Source organism: Lemur catta, chromosome 3 (assembly GCF_020740605.2).
Source record: "Lemur catta isolate mLemCat1 chromosome 3, mLemCat1.pri, whole genome shotgun sequence".
Taxonomy (NCBI): Eukaryota; Metazoa; Chordata; class Mammalia; order Primates; family Lemuridae; genus Lemur; species Lemur catta.
This window is the reverse complement of record NC_059130.1, coordinates 22954972-22969597: the sequence shown is the minus strand read 5'-3', so window position 1 is coordinate 22969597 and position 14626 is coordinate 22954972. Positions and strand designations below refer to the sequence as shown.

Here is a 14626-nt window from a genome sequence, read left to right as displayed (position 1 = left end):
GTAGAGAAATTGGAATGCTCACACACTGCTGGCTGGAATGTAAAATAGTGTACCCAGTTTGGAATATAGTCTAACAGTTCCTGAAAATGTTAAACAGCATTACCATATGACCCAGCAATTCTGCTCCTACATATATACCCAAGAAAAATGAAGACATATATCCATACAAAACTTTTACAAGAATGTTCACAACAGCATTATTCATAATGCCCCTAAAGTGGAAGCAGCCCAAATGCCAATCAACTGATTAATGGATAAATAAAATGTGATAAATCCATACAATGGAATATCATTCAGCCATGAAAAATGAACTACTGATAATGTGCTACAAGATGGATGGACTTTGAAAACATTATGCTAAGTGAAAGAAACCAGTCACAATGCACATTGTATATTTCCATTTATATGAAATGCCCAGAATAGGCAAATAGAGACAGAAAGTAGATTAGTTGCCTAGGGCTGGGAGGGAGTTAGAAGGAATGGGGAATAACTGATAATGGGTACAAGGTTTCTTCTGGAGTAAAAAAAATATTCTAAAATTGATTTTGGTGATGGTTACACATATCTATGAACATACTGAAATCCATTGAATTGTATACTTTAAAAGATCAAATTGCACAGTATATAAATTAAATCTCAATAAAGCTATTATAAGAGGGGGAAAGCACTTAAAATAGTGCCTTACACCTATTAGCTAATATTATTACATATCAATGGTACTAGAACATCCCTTAGAGATTGTCTACTCGAACTCTCTTAAGTTACAGATGAGGAAGTTGAGGGCCACACGGCTGACTTACCCAAGATTACATGGCTAGCAGGTTAAGAATCAGTGCTGAATCAGAAACTTTACCCAGTGTCAGTCAGTATGTTTTCTGGAACTCAGAGTTTCCTTTCAACAATGTGAAAAACCGACCTTAGGTCAAAAGTTCCCCAGTCTGAGAAAACTCAAGCCAAATCAGTTCTCCAAAGTTAAGACAGGATTTATGCTTTAAAAATAGAGATACAGAATTCTTTTTGGAAAGAACTACCAAACTCTTACAAGAAACAGTCTACCCAAACCGGGGGAAAGGGCTACCTGAATAAGTTACAGTGCAGTCACTCCGTAAAAATACATGTTAAGTTTTTAGGGGAAAGGGAAACACACAAGTCTGCAGACCCTTGGGTGGGATGGGTGTAGCAGGTTCACGGAGAGGCTCACATGCCATACTAAAAGGAGCCTGCTGCCTACAGCCAATTCACGTCCTTAAAAGGCCAATAGGAGAGAAATTAAACTTAGTAGAAAAATTTTAAGACTGTGCTGTTATAAAACCACAGGCCAATTATCTGATTAATGATGGCAACGAGGGTGGGGAGCAGAAAAGAGTCACTGTCATCCCACACAGAGGAAAGCACGGCTCAAGAGAGTCCCCTGTCTTTCCATTTCAGACCCTGATGGGCAGGCTCAGTGGAGAGGAGCAAGAAGAGAGCAGAAAGGAAGATGAGATGACACAACCAGGCTTCTCTCAGGCCAGGCTGAAAGTCCTCAGGAAAAGCTTCTGTGAACAGGGGATGAAAGAGTGAGGAAAAAACAGGGAACTGGACAACGGTGAAAAGATACAAAGCTACTTTTTTTTTTTGGAAAGAGTCTGTCATAAAAGCAAACCTTTCAAAACACAAGTAGTATAACCCTCAACAAAATGTTACATGGTCCTGAGTGTGAGAATACAAGAATGCCTGTCCTGTGCTTGCCTCCGCTGGTTTTCTTGGTACCACCTTCCATCCTTTGATGGGCCCAGGCTAGCTCACTGCCCCCTATGGCTGCCCCCGTGTCGCTGCCCCTCACCTACTCGGGCTTGCTGTTCCCACCTGCCTCCCCTGATATGTCCCCAGTGATCTCCACTTTTCTTCTAACTTTATCACCAAAAAAAGCCAAAGAAATGATGATGGGGAGTCAAAAAATAATTTAAGTACATTAAAAAAATTGTAGAATATAGGAATTTTCTTCTGTTTATCATGTTCAATTCATTCATTTGTCAAATATTCATTAAGGCTCAATTTTGTGCCAGGCACTATCTTGGGTGCAACAGGGAAAAGTTAAAACTAGAATGTCTACTTGAAAAGATGAACAGATAAACAATTTGATAAGTGCTGTGCTAGAGGTATGCAGATGCTAAAAGACCTTAGAAGGTCTCAGGCCGGGCGCAGTGGCTCACGCCTATAATCCTAGCACTCTGGGAGGCTGAGGCGGGCGGATCGTTTGAGCTCAGGAGTTCGAGACCAGCCTGAGCAAGAGCGAGACCCCATCTCTACTAAAAATAGAAAGAAATTATCTGGCCAACTAAAATATATATAGAAAAAAAATTAGCCGGGCATGGTGGTGCATGCCTGTAGTCCCAGCTACTCGGGAGGTTGAGGCAGGAGGATCGCTTAAGCCCAGGAGTTTGAGGTTGCTGTGAGCTAGGCTGAAGCCACGGCACTCACTCTAGCCCAGGCAACAAAGCGAGACTCTGTCTCAAAAAAAAAAAAAAGAAAAAAAAAAAGACCTTAGAAGGTCTCTAATCCACATGGAGGCAGGGAATATAGAAGGCATTTTAGTGAAATAGGGTGTCTTTGACAAACCATAAAGGATGAGTTCTATATAAAACAAGGGAAGAAGGTATAAAAAGTTGAGGAGGTCGCATAGGCAAAAACACCAAGCATGAGAGAACAGTAAGCACTTCCAGGAAAATCAGGTAAAACTGGACTTGGGACCAAAGTCAAAGGAGCTAAAATAACACATCCTGGAAAGTAGTATAATCATTTCTGCATCTGCTCCAGAGAAACCTGCCAAAATATGATTAGCATAATACCCAAGAGAACATCACATGCCCCTGAGTGTGAAAATGCAAGAGGGAATTATTTCTAATAGTTCTTAAGCTCAGCAACAACTGAGTAGACATAAAAGCCACAAAGTGTGTTTAAGCTTTATTTTAATGCTATAGTGATACTGCATATAATCAGCCTGTTTAGTGTAGAGGTGGTTTACAAAGGATAAACCTTCATGTTTTGGAGAGCACAAATCAGATAGCTTTTTATGAAGTTAAAAAAAAAATCACAGAGGAATAAAGAGATGTGGGAGAGAAAGAAAAAGGGAAAGTACATTAAGGACTATCCAATCCAACTGTGAACTCACAAGGGATGGCCAGCAGATTCAAAACAGCCCACTGTTTTCTGATTACTGGTGCTACTTTATTAAAATAGCCACAAACACAAGACCATTCTAACTCATTCCCTCCCCATTGGTTGGCCCTAACCCAAAAATACTGGGAGTCAGTGATTCAGTAATTTATTTTCATGCTCTAGTTTGTTTTTAAGTTAAAATTACTGTGGCTGAGTGCCCCTCCTTTAGCTTCTGCTAAAGACTTTACACAATGAAAGCTCATAAAGTGTCTAGAATATTAACAGTTACAGATCCAAAGAGAAAATGAAATGCAGTTCCTTGATTTCATTCTATTAGTTTTCTCTCAAAAAGTGCTTTTTTTCCTCCCTCTGTGGAGAAAAATTTCTTTCTATGTCACATAAGATGAGTCATTTTTGCAGTTTTAATTCCCTCCCCGTGAGTCCTAAAATAATACTAAAATGCACTCACAGTGACTACAGTACCCTTTGCAGAAAAAGAATTATAACTTAACCATTTAAATATAATCACTATGGCATTCACAGACTCAGTGTTAAAAAAGATTCCAAAATTTCTCTTCCAGTATTAGTGTATGAGGACAAAAGGAGAAGCCAAACTAAGTCTAGGGTGCAGGACACCAGGAAGAAATGAGAAGATCGAAGTTATATCCTCAATGCTCTGACACAATACTGGACACATACAGCCAGTCAGCCAATAAATATTTGTGGGCCTATTATGTACTGGATACTGTTCTTAGGTGTTTGGGATACATCAGTAAACAAAAACAAAGATCGTTATCTTTCATTCTGGAGAGGGGAAGAAGAGGCAGTAGAATTTGGAAAAGACAGACAATAAACAATAGACATAATGAAGTAAAGTACATAGTACAAATTATATAGTAAGAAGATAGGAGTTACAGAAAAAGAAAACAAAAAGTAGACCAGGGTCAGTAATTAAGGGGGTTGGGGAAACAGTTATAATTTTAAATAGGGTGGTCAGGGTAGGCCTCAATTAGAAGTGCAAAGACATGAAATGTGGTGGGAAGCAGCCGTTTGGGAGTTGTAGAATACTTGAACATGCTACTTTGCTTCCTGCTGACTTGGTTTCCCCACTTTTAGAACCAAAATAATAATTCTTTTCAAATAAGGGTGCTATTTACATTGAGGTGGTGACTATCACTTGAATTAACATTTTAGTCACTTGACAAGTGTGAGGAGCAATGGAAAGAGGGGCTAGGAGATGGCATACCATTATGAAAAGGGGCTTTTTAAAGAAAACCATCTCTAGGCACTATTTCCCTACATGGAAATAAAGTGAACACTCTCCAAAATCCACCTGGGACATAAAAACAATGAGCATAAAATCTCACATATTGTTTAAATACATATTTATTCATAGTATCACTGCATCATTTATTGTTATGAATTCTTTTTGAATTTCCTTCCATACATTTGTCCAAAGCTGGTCATCTGTTTTAGATCATGGGACCCTGCAGGGCAAGAACTAGTCTACTTAACTTTTTAAATATCTGCACAATGATATATAGACAGATATGTAAAAAATACCATTTCATTATAATTAGGAGTATCTCACTTTTCTTATAGTGGAATGTATTTTTTAACCCAAACAGCTCAAAGCATTTCACAAAAAGTTTCATATGTCTTCACACCTTTAAGAAGCAGATGAGTATGGTACAGTAAGATGCACAAAGCACAGGCTTTCTAACCTGCCTGGGTTTCAGGACCCAGCCAAACCACGTATCAGCTATGCAACATTGGGTAAATCACTTAACATCCCCAAACTTCAGTTACTTCACATGGGAAAACTCGAAAAATAATACCTATCCCCAAGGATTTTGTGTAATTGAGCTAACGGGTGGGGAAGTACCTGGCATAGTACTCATAAAAAATGTTAGTTTTCTCTTTGCCAAATCTTCTCCCCACTTGCACCCCTCACCTTGATCCACATATATATACATACATACACACACACACACACACACATATGCCATCAGTGAATAAATAAATTTGTCTTGCTTTAAAATATAAGCAGAGCCTAAGAGACAGCCAAGATCTCCTTACTCCATCCCACTAGCCCTGGCAGCCTCTCGACTGCGGAATCCCTGGTTATTTCCTTTCTCAAGGAGGAGATACTATTCCAGTTTGACAGATCCTTTCCTGGACACACTCTCAGAATTCCCTAAGGTTTTTATCGTGGCTAATGGATAACAATGCAGAGACTATGGGAGTGAATAATCACTCTCTCCCAGCTAAAAACTTCCTTTATTGACTTCTCTAACTTCCCGTCAATATCTTGCTGCCAAATCAACCTCTTACTCCAGGCAACTATTAAAAGTAATTTTCTTAAAACTGAAAAATTATTTAGCCTTTAACAATAAATCACACTAACCTTAAATACTAGCCAATTAGACTATCAGAATATTAGACTGCTAAAATATTTGCAATATTAAATTGTTTACATTTCTATTTTCTATCTTTAATCCTTAAAATGCAAACAAATACAGGGATAAAGAAATCTACATTTTAGTTATTTCTTCTATAAGATAATGTGGATTATAGTAATATCAAGTTAATAAACATTTCTTTAATATCAAGAATAATAGCGTTTTCTATTCTTTATTAAAAGAGAAACTAAAATACAATTAAATAGCTTGTTCTTGTAACTTGTTAAACGATATCAAGCTTTCATTTTGATTATGTGGCAGTGTCATGTATTGCTGCATCCTAAGCACACAGCACTGTGTCTAGAACATAGCAGACAGTCAATAAATTTTTACTGAATGAATTTGGTGGTTTTATACTGAGGACCAACATATGACCTTTAATCCCCAAAAGATAAAACACACAATCCCATTATATGTGAACTATATTGACAACACCAGAATCTAAGATCTCCACTCTGAAAGAGTAGCTAGAACAACTTCTTTTTGAGGCAATTCTGTTAACTTAGCACATTATTCCCCCCTACAGTTTTCCTTCTTTTGTTTTTGTACTAAGGATATTTGTATAAACACAGAATCTTTGTTGCTTAGTAATTCATCTGCTCCAGCTGCTTATGTTCTGTTCCCAATCAAAATTCTTGGTTTTCAGCCTCCTCATCATTTTTATAAGGAGTTAAGTGAATTGGCCAGGCTTGCTCCTTTCTCCCTCTCTACGGAACACCAGGCCTCAGGTTCCCAGACACTGGTCGTCTTTTTGCTTCTATCTTGGGGTTGTATGTGTGCTCTGGGGGACTCATGGCAGTGAAAAGTGTGACAAAGTATTGTGTCACACATAGTTTCTCATACATCATTTCATCAAAAGTGCTCATTGACCCACAGAGGACCTTCTCCTCAGTTTCAAAATTCTCCAGCTTCAAGTTAGGGCAGGGATACCCCAAAGTCACAGAGGGTACTTGGGAGAGGGTTCTGAAGCCTCTGTAGCCCAGGGAAAATCATGAAAGGGCAGGTGGGTGCACTTAGGTGGATAAGAAAACAATGAATTACTCCATGAGAGGCAAAAGCATATAGGAAAGCTGATTACCTATTTTTAGTATCAATTTAGTTAAAAGTACTTTATTAATCACACACACGTATTTTCCAATTTCAGATTGGAAAATGTGTTCTTTTCCATTTCAGATTTGCCTGCCCCTTTCCCAGAGCTCTGTTCCTCTTATTTCTCACTGTGCCTCCAAAAGGGACAATAAACAATTTTCTAGCCACTCATCATCATAAACCCTGACATGTTAAATTATCCCCTGCTCAGTTTATGGACCACAGTGGGCCCATAAAACTCCTCCCTCACCAGCAACCCACCCCACACAAATTTCTCACTTCCCTTTTTCTCTGCTTTAGGAAGCTTCGTAAAAGAGCATTTGAGCCACACTTTCCACCTTCCCCCTGTGCTAGGGATTTGTCCCCCAATCCCAGGACACTAGGGAGCTCCTTACCTGGAAGACAGTTGCACTCAAAAGTGAAATCACCAGTCTGCCGGCAGGTGCCTCCGTTGACACAGGGGGAGGGTGCACACGGTACATAGACGCTGTCACAATGCTGACCTGTGAAGCCCTGGGGGCACTGACACTGGTAGGAACCAGGCAGGTTGAGGCAGGTGCCACCATGCTGGCAGCGTCCTGGAATGTCACATTCATTGACATCAGTCTCACACTTCTGCCCTGTGAAGCCCGCAAGGCATCTACAGGAGAACTGGTTGGCCACAGTGGTGCAGGTACTTCCATTTGCACAGGGATGAGACAGGCAGGCATCAGTCCATTGGCACAGCTTACCTAAAGGAAGGATAACAGAACTCAGTACTGGTCACAGAAATAGGAGCCAGCCCCATCCTCGACACCTCCATTTCCCCATGAAATGGGTGACATTAGGGAGCTCTTGCATGGAGAATTTCTAAACTCTGAACTTCACAGAAGGCCAAACCAGAGTCACTTCAAGACCATCGGACACAGGGCACTCTCCAAGACCCTCATTCGAGACACAAAGACTCAGTGGATGGAGCACACAGAGTGAACTGTAGGTTAGTCACATGAGGTCCAGTCCTGCAGGATTCTATCAGACCCTGTGGCAAATGAGGGTCTGGATCCATCTACTCTCTCAACATCTTCATAATCTTTGCACATGCTGCTCCTCTGTTTGAAATGCCATCTTCCTTTCTGTTGACCTAGCAAACTCTCACTTATCTTGACAACTCTGCTCAAAAGTCACGACCTTTGTAAAGTCAGTCACTCTTTATGCCACCCCCTACATGCACACACACACACACAGCTTGCTATTTACTTCTATTATACCACCTGCCATCCTGGCAGGGGTTAGGTCCCTAGGATGCTTTAATATCATGTTTATTGAATGAATAAAACGTATTGCTATTTAGTTACTAAATAGACCCATTGGTGATAGAAACAGGCCAATACTACTTTATTTCCTTTAAATACAACGCAAACACATTCTGGGAAACATTTTATTAATTGTTGTCTTATTATAAATATTGCTTAAATGTGTCTGAAGATGATGAAGGCTCCCTATGTATCAAAAGAAATAGAAGCTTTCATGAGAACAGAAGTCTAGAAAGGTAATTCTGTGGATTCTGTCAGGTCGGAAAGTACCAGCAATAGCAGGAAGACTCTGACATGTTGAATCCTAAGGCATGACTCCAAGGGAAGCAAAGCAGATTCTTTGAGGCAGAAAGAGAGAGAAAAAATATGTTCATGGAACTAGTAAGTTTGGTATTCATGTGGCTTTTTGTTCTCATTAGCCCAAGTCTTTTAGTTTTTAAACTAAAGAGATGAAAGCTGCCTGAATTTATTAATACTCCAACTGGTGGTCTAGGAAAAGATCCAAATCTCTGACACCCCTCCCCCTAATAGAAGAGCAACTGAGGGACATGACAGGTTTTCTAGCAGAGGACAAGGGTGGTACGTGAGCACATAGCAATGTTCTTTGCCTATCAGGAAATGTCAATCAAAGGGGAAAGGAGCAATGCAAATATGGGCATAGCACATGTATCTTAGGGTGCCAAACAGAGAGAAAATGAAGGAACTCCTATTTTTCTTCCTATTTTTTCCACTAAGAGGTATTTCCTTACAGCAGAGAAGAGATACAAATGCTTACTTCTGCCAACATGGGTATCGGAGTGTTTGCCCACAGCTGAAACAGAAAGGTCCCTGAACTTGGTTTCCCTTTTATATTATATACAGGCACTAACTTGCTGCCTCTGCTTCTTCATCTATGAGTGGAGATGAGGTAACAAGGTCTGACTAGATGAGGTATGGGACTATCACAAAAACCAAAAAGATTAACTTGATCTGTGGAGATTCCTAAAGTGATAGACAAAAGTAGCAGATGTAGAAAGATGGTCAGAACCCTGGAGAACACCAAGATCCTTTTAATGGCAAAGGAAGAACTTTTCATTTGGGGACCACTTCAGAGCGACATTTTAATTATGAAGAAGGCATTATTGTCATTTCCACTAGTTGGGGTTAAAATGTTTTAAATGGGTATGCCCTTTCTTTTGCCTTATGGTAGTAAAACAACTCAAAATTGACAATCATGAAGAAATTACTCTTGTAACCATCAAATCTCTTCAGTGACTTACATCATCAATACTAGCATAGTCATGATGGAGATAATGGATCATCCTAACCATGCTCTACCCCCACCAACATCTTTCGAGGAAACATTTGCAGAACAAGTATTCCAAACTAACTGATCCAATCTAGTTTTCTGAGTAGATTTTTCATTTTTTGCTTAGTAGATTTACAGAACCATTGATTGAGTGCTAAAAGCAGGGGAAAAAAAAAAGAATGTTTTATGTTTTTCCTTTTCTCCTCTAATTTAATAAACACATATGGTTTCCTTTGAATAAAACCTAGGCTCACTTCTAAAGAACGATTATGTATAAAATTGTAATAAAATGTGACATATAAAAATAATAGAAACTTAGAGACAAACTGCCTAAAGGAATCATAAAATGGTCACTAAGACCCACAAAATTTTATTTATTTATTTATTTTTTTTTTCTTTTTATTTATTTTTTTTGACAGAGTCTCACTCTTGCTTTGGGCTAGAGTGCTGTGGCATCAGCCTAGCTCACAGCAACCTCAAACTCCTGGGCTCAAGAGATCCTCCTGCCTCAGCCTCCCGAGTAGCTAGGACTACAGGTACTCACCACCACACCTGGCTAATTTTTTGTTTCTATTTTAAATTGTCTGGCTAATTTTTTCTATTTTTAGTAGAGATGGGGTCTCACTCTTGCTTAGGCTGGTCTTGATCTCCTCATCTCAAGTGATCCTTCCGCCTTGGCCTCCTAGAGTGCTAGGATTACAGGCGTGAGCCACCGCGCCTGGCCTAACACAGTTTTAAATAACACTGGGCAATCACTGTAGAAAAGGGCATTCCAGGCAAAAGGGTATGCAAGTGCATGGAGGCAATAACAAGTATGACATTTTTCAGGAGATGATGAGAATTTGGTGTGACTGGACACAGATTGCTTGTAGGGAAGTCAGCCTACAAAAGATATAAGCATTCAGGGGTGAGGAACCTACAGGATCAAGGCCAAATGTGACCCTCCAGATTGCCAAGTGTGGCCCCTCTACCGCACATAAGGTAAAGGGATTTATTCTGTGAAGTCTGGATTCAGTCAAAAGGCCATACTCAAGGATCCAGAAGGCCGCATGTTCCCCATCCCTGTGTGAATTTGCAGTTTATTCTATAGATGATAAAAAATCATTAGACATTATAAGCAGGTGAGTTTGTTAGAAGATAGGCAATTGTAATTAAAGGTGTTGCAATATGATGGCTGAATGAGATGGGGAGAGAATAAATGCAAGAAAACCCATTTGGAAACTACTCTAAGAGTCCAGGTGAGAATTAACATGGCCCTCAACTATAGAGTAGCAGACAAAGTGGACAGAAGACAGGTGAGAGGTAATTCAGAGGTTAGGTTGGGTGACTTGAGTTTAAGTGAGGTAAGGACAAGGGAGAGGGTGTTTCTAGTTTGGGTATTTGCAGTGTACATTGGTGATACTTATTTCTATCAACATGTTGAGTTGGAGGCACCTGTAAAATTTCCAAAAAGAATGTGCAACAGACAGTTAGAAACATAAGCCTGAATGTCAGAGTGGGGTTGGAGCTAAAGGGATGACTACATGAGTCATCAGCAACTGAGGAAGACAGAAGAAGAGGAGGCAACGGAAGACAGTGAGATTCCCTACGGAGAGCTGGGGTATGGCTCAAAAGAGGGCTCAAAACAGTGCTCAAGGGAACACAAAAATTTAATGGCTAAGGACAAGGCAATGGAGAAGAAAAGGAACAATTAGAGTTCAGAAAGCCAGAAAAGCCAGTGCCCTAAACGTCTAGGAAGTGGGTAATCAATAGCATCAGCAGCTTTTCTTCTGGTGATAGTGTATTTCTTTTAGTGAAGCAATTCTGATCCCCAATTCTGACATATATACTTTAAGCAGTCAAATACTTCTAAATATCTGGCCCTTTCTCTTTCTCCTTCTTCACTCCTTAAACTCTCAAAACGAAGTTACGGACAGTTGTCTGGAACATTCCAGTTCCTTATCATAATGTTAAATGTACACCAGAGTCAGGGAGCCCTTAAGAGCCAGACACCAAGATCTAAAAGATGCTAAATAAAGGTACCTGCTGAAAGTAGGAAGTATAGGTTTGAGTCCCATTTGTTACCTGTAAAACCAACTTGGCAGGCACATTCATAGGTATCCCGGCTGAGCATATGGCAGGTGCCTCCATTCAGGCAGGGGAGAGACACAAAGCAGGGGTGAGAGGTTGAATACTGGCAGTCCTCTCCTGTAAACCCTGGGGCACATCGGCATGTGGCTTTTCCCAACATGGCCTGGGCCACACAGGTCCCACCATTCTGGCAGCGGTTCTTCTTACAGGGGTCTCGATGTTGACAGTACTCTCCCAAGAAGCCCTCTGGACATCTGTATGGAAACAAGAGGAGTCCATGAAAACACCTGACTTCTTTTAAGTCCAAACACTTACAGTAAGACAATACAGTCCATTCAAGAAAACACTAGATTGTGAATCAAGAGACCTAAAACTGCTTTACTTTATGAGAGGGAGGAGTGCTTAATGAACTCAACCACATACTCGCATGTCCTTCTGAGTCCTGGCAGGTGACAGAACACCAGGTGGATGATCCAGCAGGGTCTACCATAGCCAGTTGGCTTGACCCTTATTCAAGGCAAAATATACTATAGCTTTTTTCATGTAGGTATCAGCTGGGCTGGTGTAACAGCACCTCTTTGTAGAGCGCTGTCCATACGTGTCTGCTTAGATTCATTTACTTTTTCATTTTAACTAAGCCATTTGATAGGATTAAGATGTTCACATGATAATGCACAAATGTGACTCTTTTATTCACCCCAATTTAAAATATATAAGATATCATGTGCTTTTTCTCAATTAAGCATTGAGAAATGTAAGTTCTTCTTTCTCTTGTTTCTACTAAAACATCAATTAGCCTATACCTAACTTTCTGAGTTATACTCGGGTAACAAAGACTGAACAAAGAAAGGGGAGGAGGTACAAGAATGGAGAAGGGTTCACAGTGGCATTTAAAAATTTGTTAATATATAAGGAGCAAATAGTTTTTTTAACCAAATAAAAAGGCATAAGATAACATAAAATATCTAAGATACCATATAAACACCAAAGTGAAGGAAGGACACAATTTAAGAATAACATTCTATAACATCTGGGGTATTGAGGAATCTTTTTATATGCCACCCTGTGATTCATAAGATGCACAACTATCTCAAATTATGTATAATATTTATGACAATTTTCTCTTAACAATATCAAAAAGACATGGGAAGTCTCCATTTTCATAATGAAGAGGTTGTTTAAACGGCACCTCTAAAAACCATTTAAAAGGAACACAGAGGGGGTTGGGTGCAGTGGCTCACATCTGTGTTCCCAGCACTTTGGGAGGTCAGAGTGGGGGGACTGCTTGGGGTGGAGAGTTTGAGACCAGCGTGGGCAACATGGTGAGACAAAAAATTAAAAAAATTATCCAGGTGTGGTGGTGCATGCCTCTAGCCCCAGTTAGTCAGGCAGCAGGGGGCAGGAGGATCACTGAGCCCAGGAGTTTGAGGTTGCAGTGAGCTATGATCATATCACTGCACTTCAGCCTAGGCAACATAGTGAGACTCTGTCTCAGGAAAAAAAAAAAAAAAAAGAACACAAAGACTTTGACTCTAACTATAAATTTTGATATTTGGGTAGTGCCCCAGATATTTGGTTCAACTTATTCCTTCACTTTACTTTTGGGGGGATAGAAAACTAAATCTAGAAGGCTGTTCCACCATTATCTCAATGATAACATGTTTAAACCAAACTCTAAATCTTCCCCCCTCGAGACAGGCTCCTATCACATGTCTTCCTATGCCCAATCCTTGGTGTCCTGATTCTCCTAATCGCTCAACCTGAAGCACTGGGGTCATGTTTGACTACTTTCTGTCTTTGCCAATCATATCCAAAACCTTTCATTAGCCACTGGTTGGCAAAGTGAGTTCTTCAGGGGTCATCATTATTGAGAAGAGAAGGAAGGCCAGATATTACGGTACTAAGACAGAACATGCCCAGAATTGTGCAGTAGCTAAAACATCTGGAGGAGAAAACAGAGCTGGTGAATAGCTACAGTGGTAGTGATGCAAATGGACACACCCTCCTTACCCCTTCCCAGAGCTGTATAAGGTAAATGGGGCAGAGCTAGGAGTAGCTGGGGCTCTGAGCATCTCCATGAGTAGGTGAAACCAAAGACCAAGATGCAACGAAGCATTCGCAGCACTGAAACTAATGACTGGCTGAAGGTAACAGTGAGGGGTTTGTACCTCAGAAGGTCAGCTGGTGCTGTGACCTTGGACATGTTATATATCCTCATTGACTATCCATACTCTCTCATTTTAAATAGTTAAGAGGGCTACCTACAATCATGGGATTGCTATGAGAATTGAACAAAATCAAGTATGTGAAAAACCTTATAAATGTTAAAAAGTTTTGCAAGCAAAAAACATTTTTTTTCTCTCTGTGCTTACTGAGGAAAATCTGATGCCTTATCAAAATCCCAGCCCAATTTGATAATAGTTTTTTTTTAATGTAGAGGAGCAAAAAGTACCAATGTGGCATAGCTAAAATTAACCCTGAGATATATTATTAAAAGCATTTGTAGCTTATTTAAGAAATGTGTTACAAATGATGTTAAAAACTGTAACACAATTCTCATTCACAGTGACAGTCTTCTGGGCATTAGGCCTGGTTGATGACTCTTGATTCTCCCATATGGGAATTATTCACCTTGTAAATAATGGCAAGCTTTTAAACCTGGGTGGGCTTTGCCCAGCTTTGCTCCTGGACTATTACCCCACCCCCCTAACACTATCATGTGGCATCTGCTAAGAGAATGCAAATGTATTTAATGAAAACATAAGGTTCCCAGGAAAACAAAAACGAAACATGAAAGTTTCTGAAGCCAAACAGAATTATTTCTGAATTATCTGTTTCTATAGTTTAATCCACATTGTTGCTCCCTACCAAGCATGGAAAAATAAGTTTCAAGTAAGATATGTTTAAGAAACCAATAAAAGTTGAGATTGGCAAAGAATAGCTTGTGGATCTAATTTGGCCCACTGCCTATTTTTGTATGGTCTGTGAACTAAGAATGGTTGTTAAATTTTTAAATGACTGGAAAAAAATCAAAAAAAGAATAATATTTTGTGACATTTAAAAATTATGTAAAATTCAAATTTCAGTGTCCATAAATAGTCTTATTGGAACACAGTCATGCTCACTCATTTACAGATTCTCTATGGCTTATACTGCACTACAACAACAGAGCTGAGTAGTTGCAATGAAACCATATGACCTACAAAAATATTTATTCTCTGGCACTTTACAGAAAAAGTTTGCCAACCTTTCAGTAGAGAATATATGAAGCCTAATTCTATAAA

General features: G+C 39.7%; 1 protein-coding gene across 2 annotated transcripts in view; it reads right to left on the bottom strand.

Moving 5' to 3' along the window:
• Positions 1-14626, bottom strand: part of NOTCH2 (notch receptor 2) — a 150299-nt gene that overhangs the window by 74849 nt on the left and 60824 nt on the right. For both annotated transcript variants that reach the window (XM_045544826.1, XM_045544827.1), the window contains exons 3-4: positions 11337-11596; positions 7088-7423 (exon numbers count right to left, since the gene is read on the bottom strand). In XM_045544826.1, coding sequence (XP_045400782.1) covers positions 7088-7423; positions 11337-11596 — 596 coding nt within the window. The remainder of the gene's footprint in view (positions 1-7087; positions 7424-11336; positions 11597-14626) is intronic.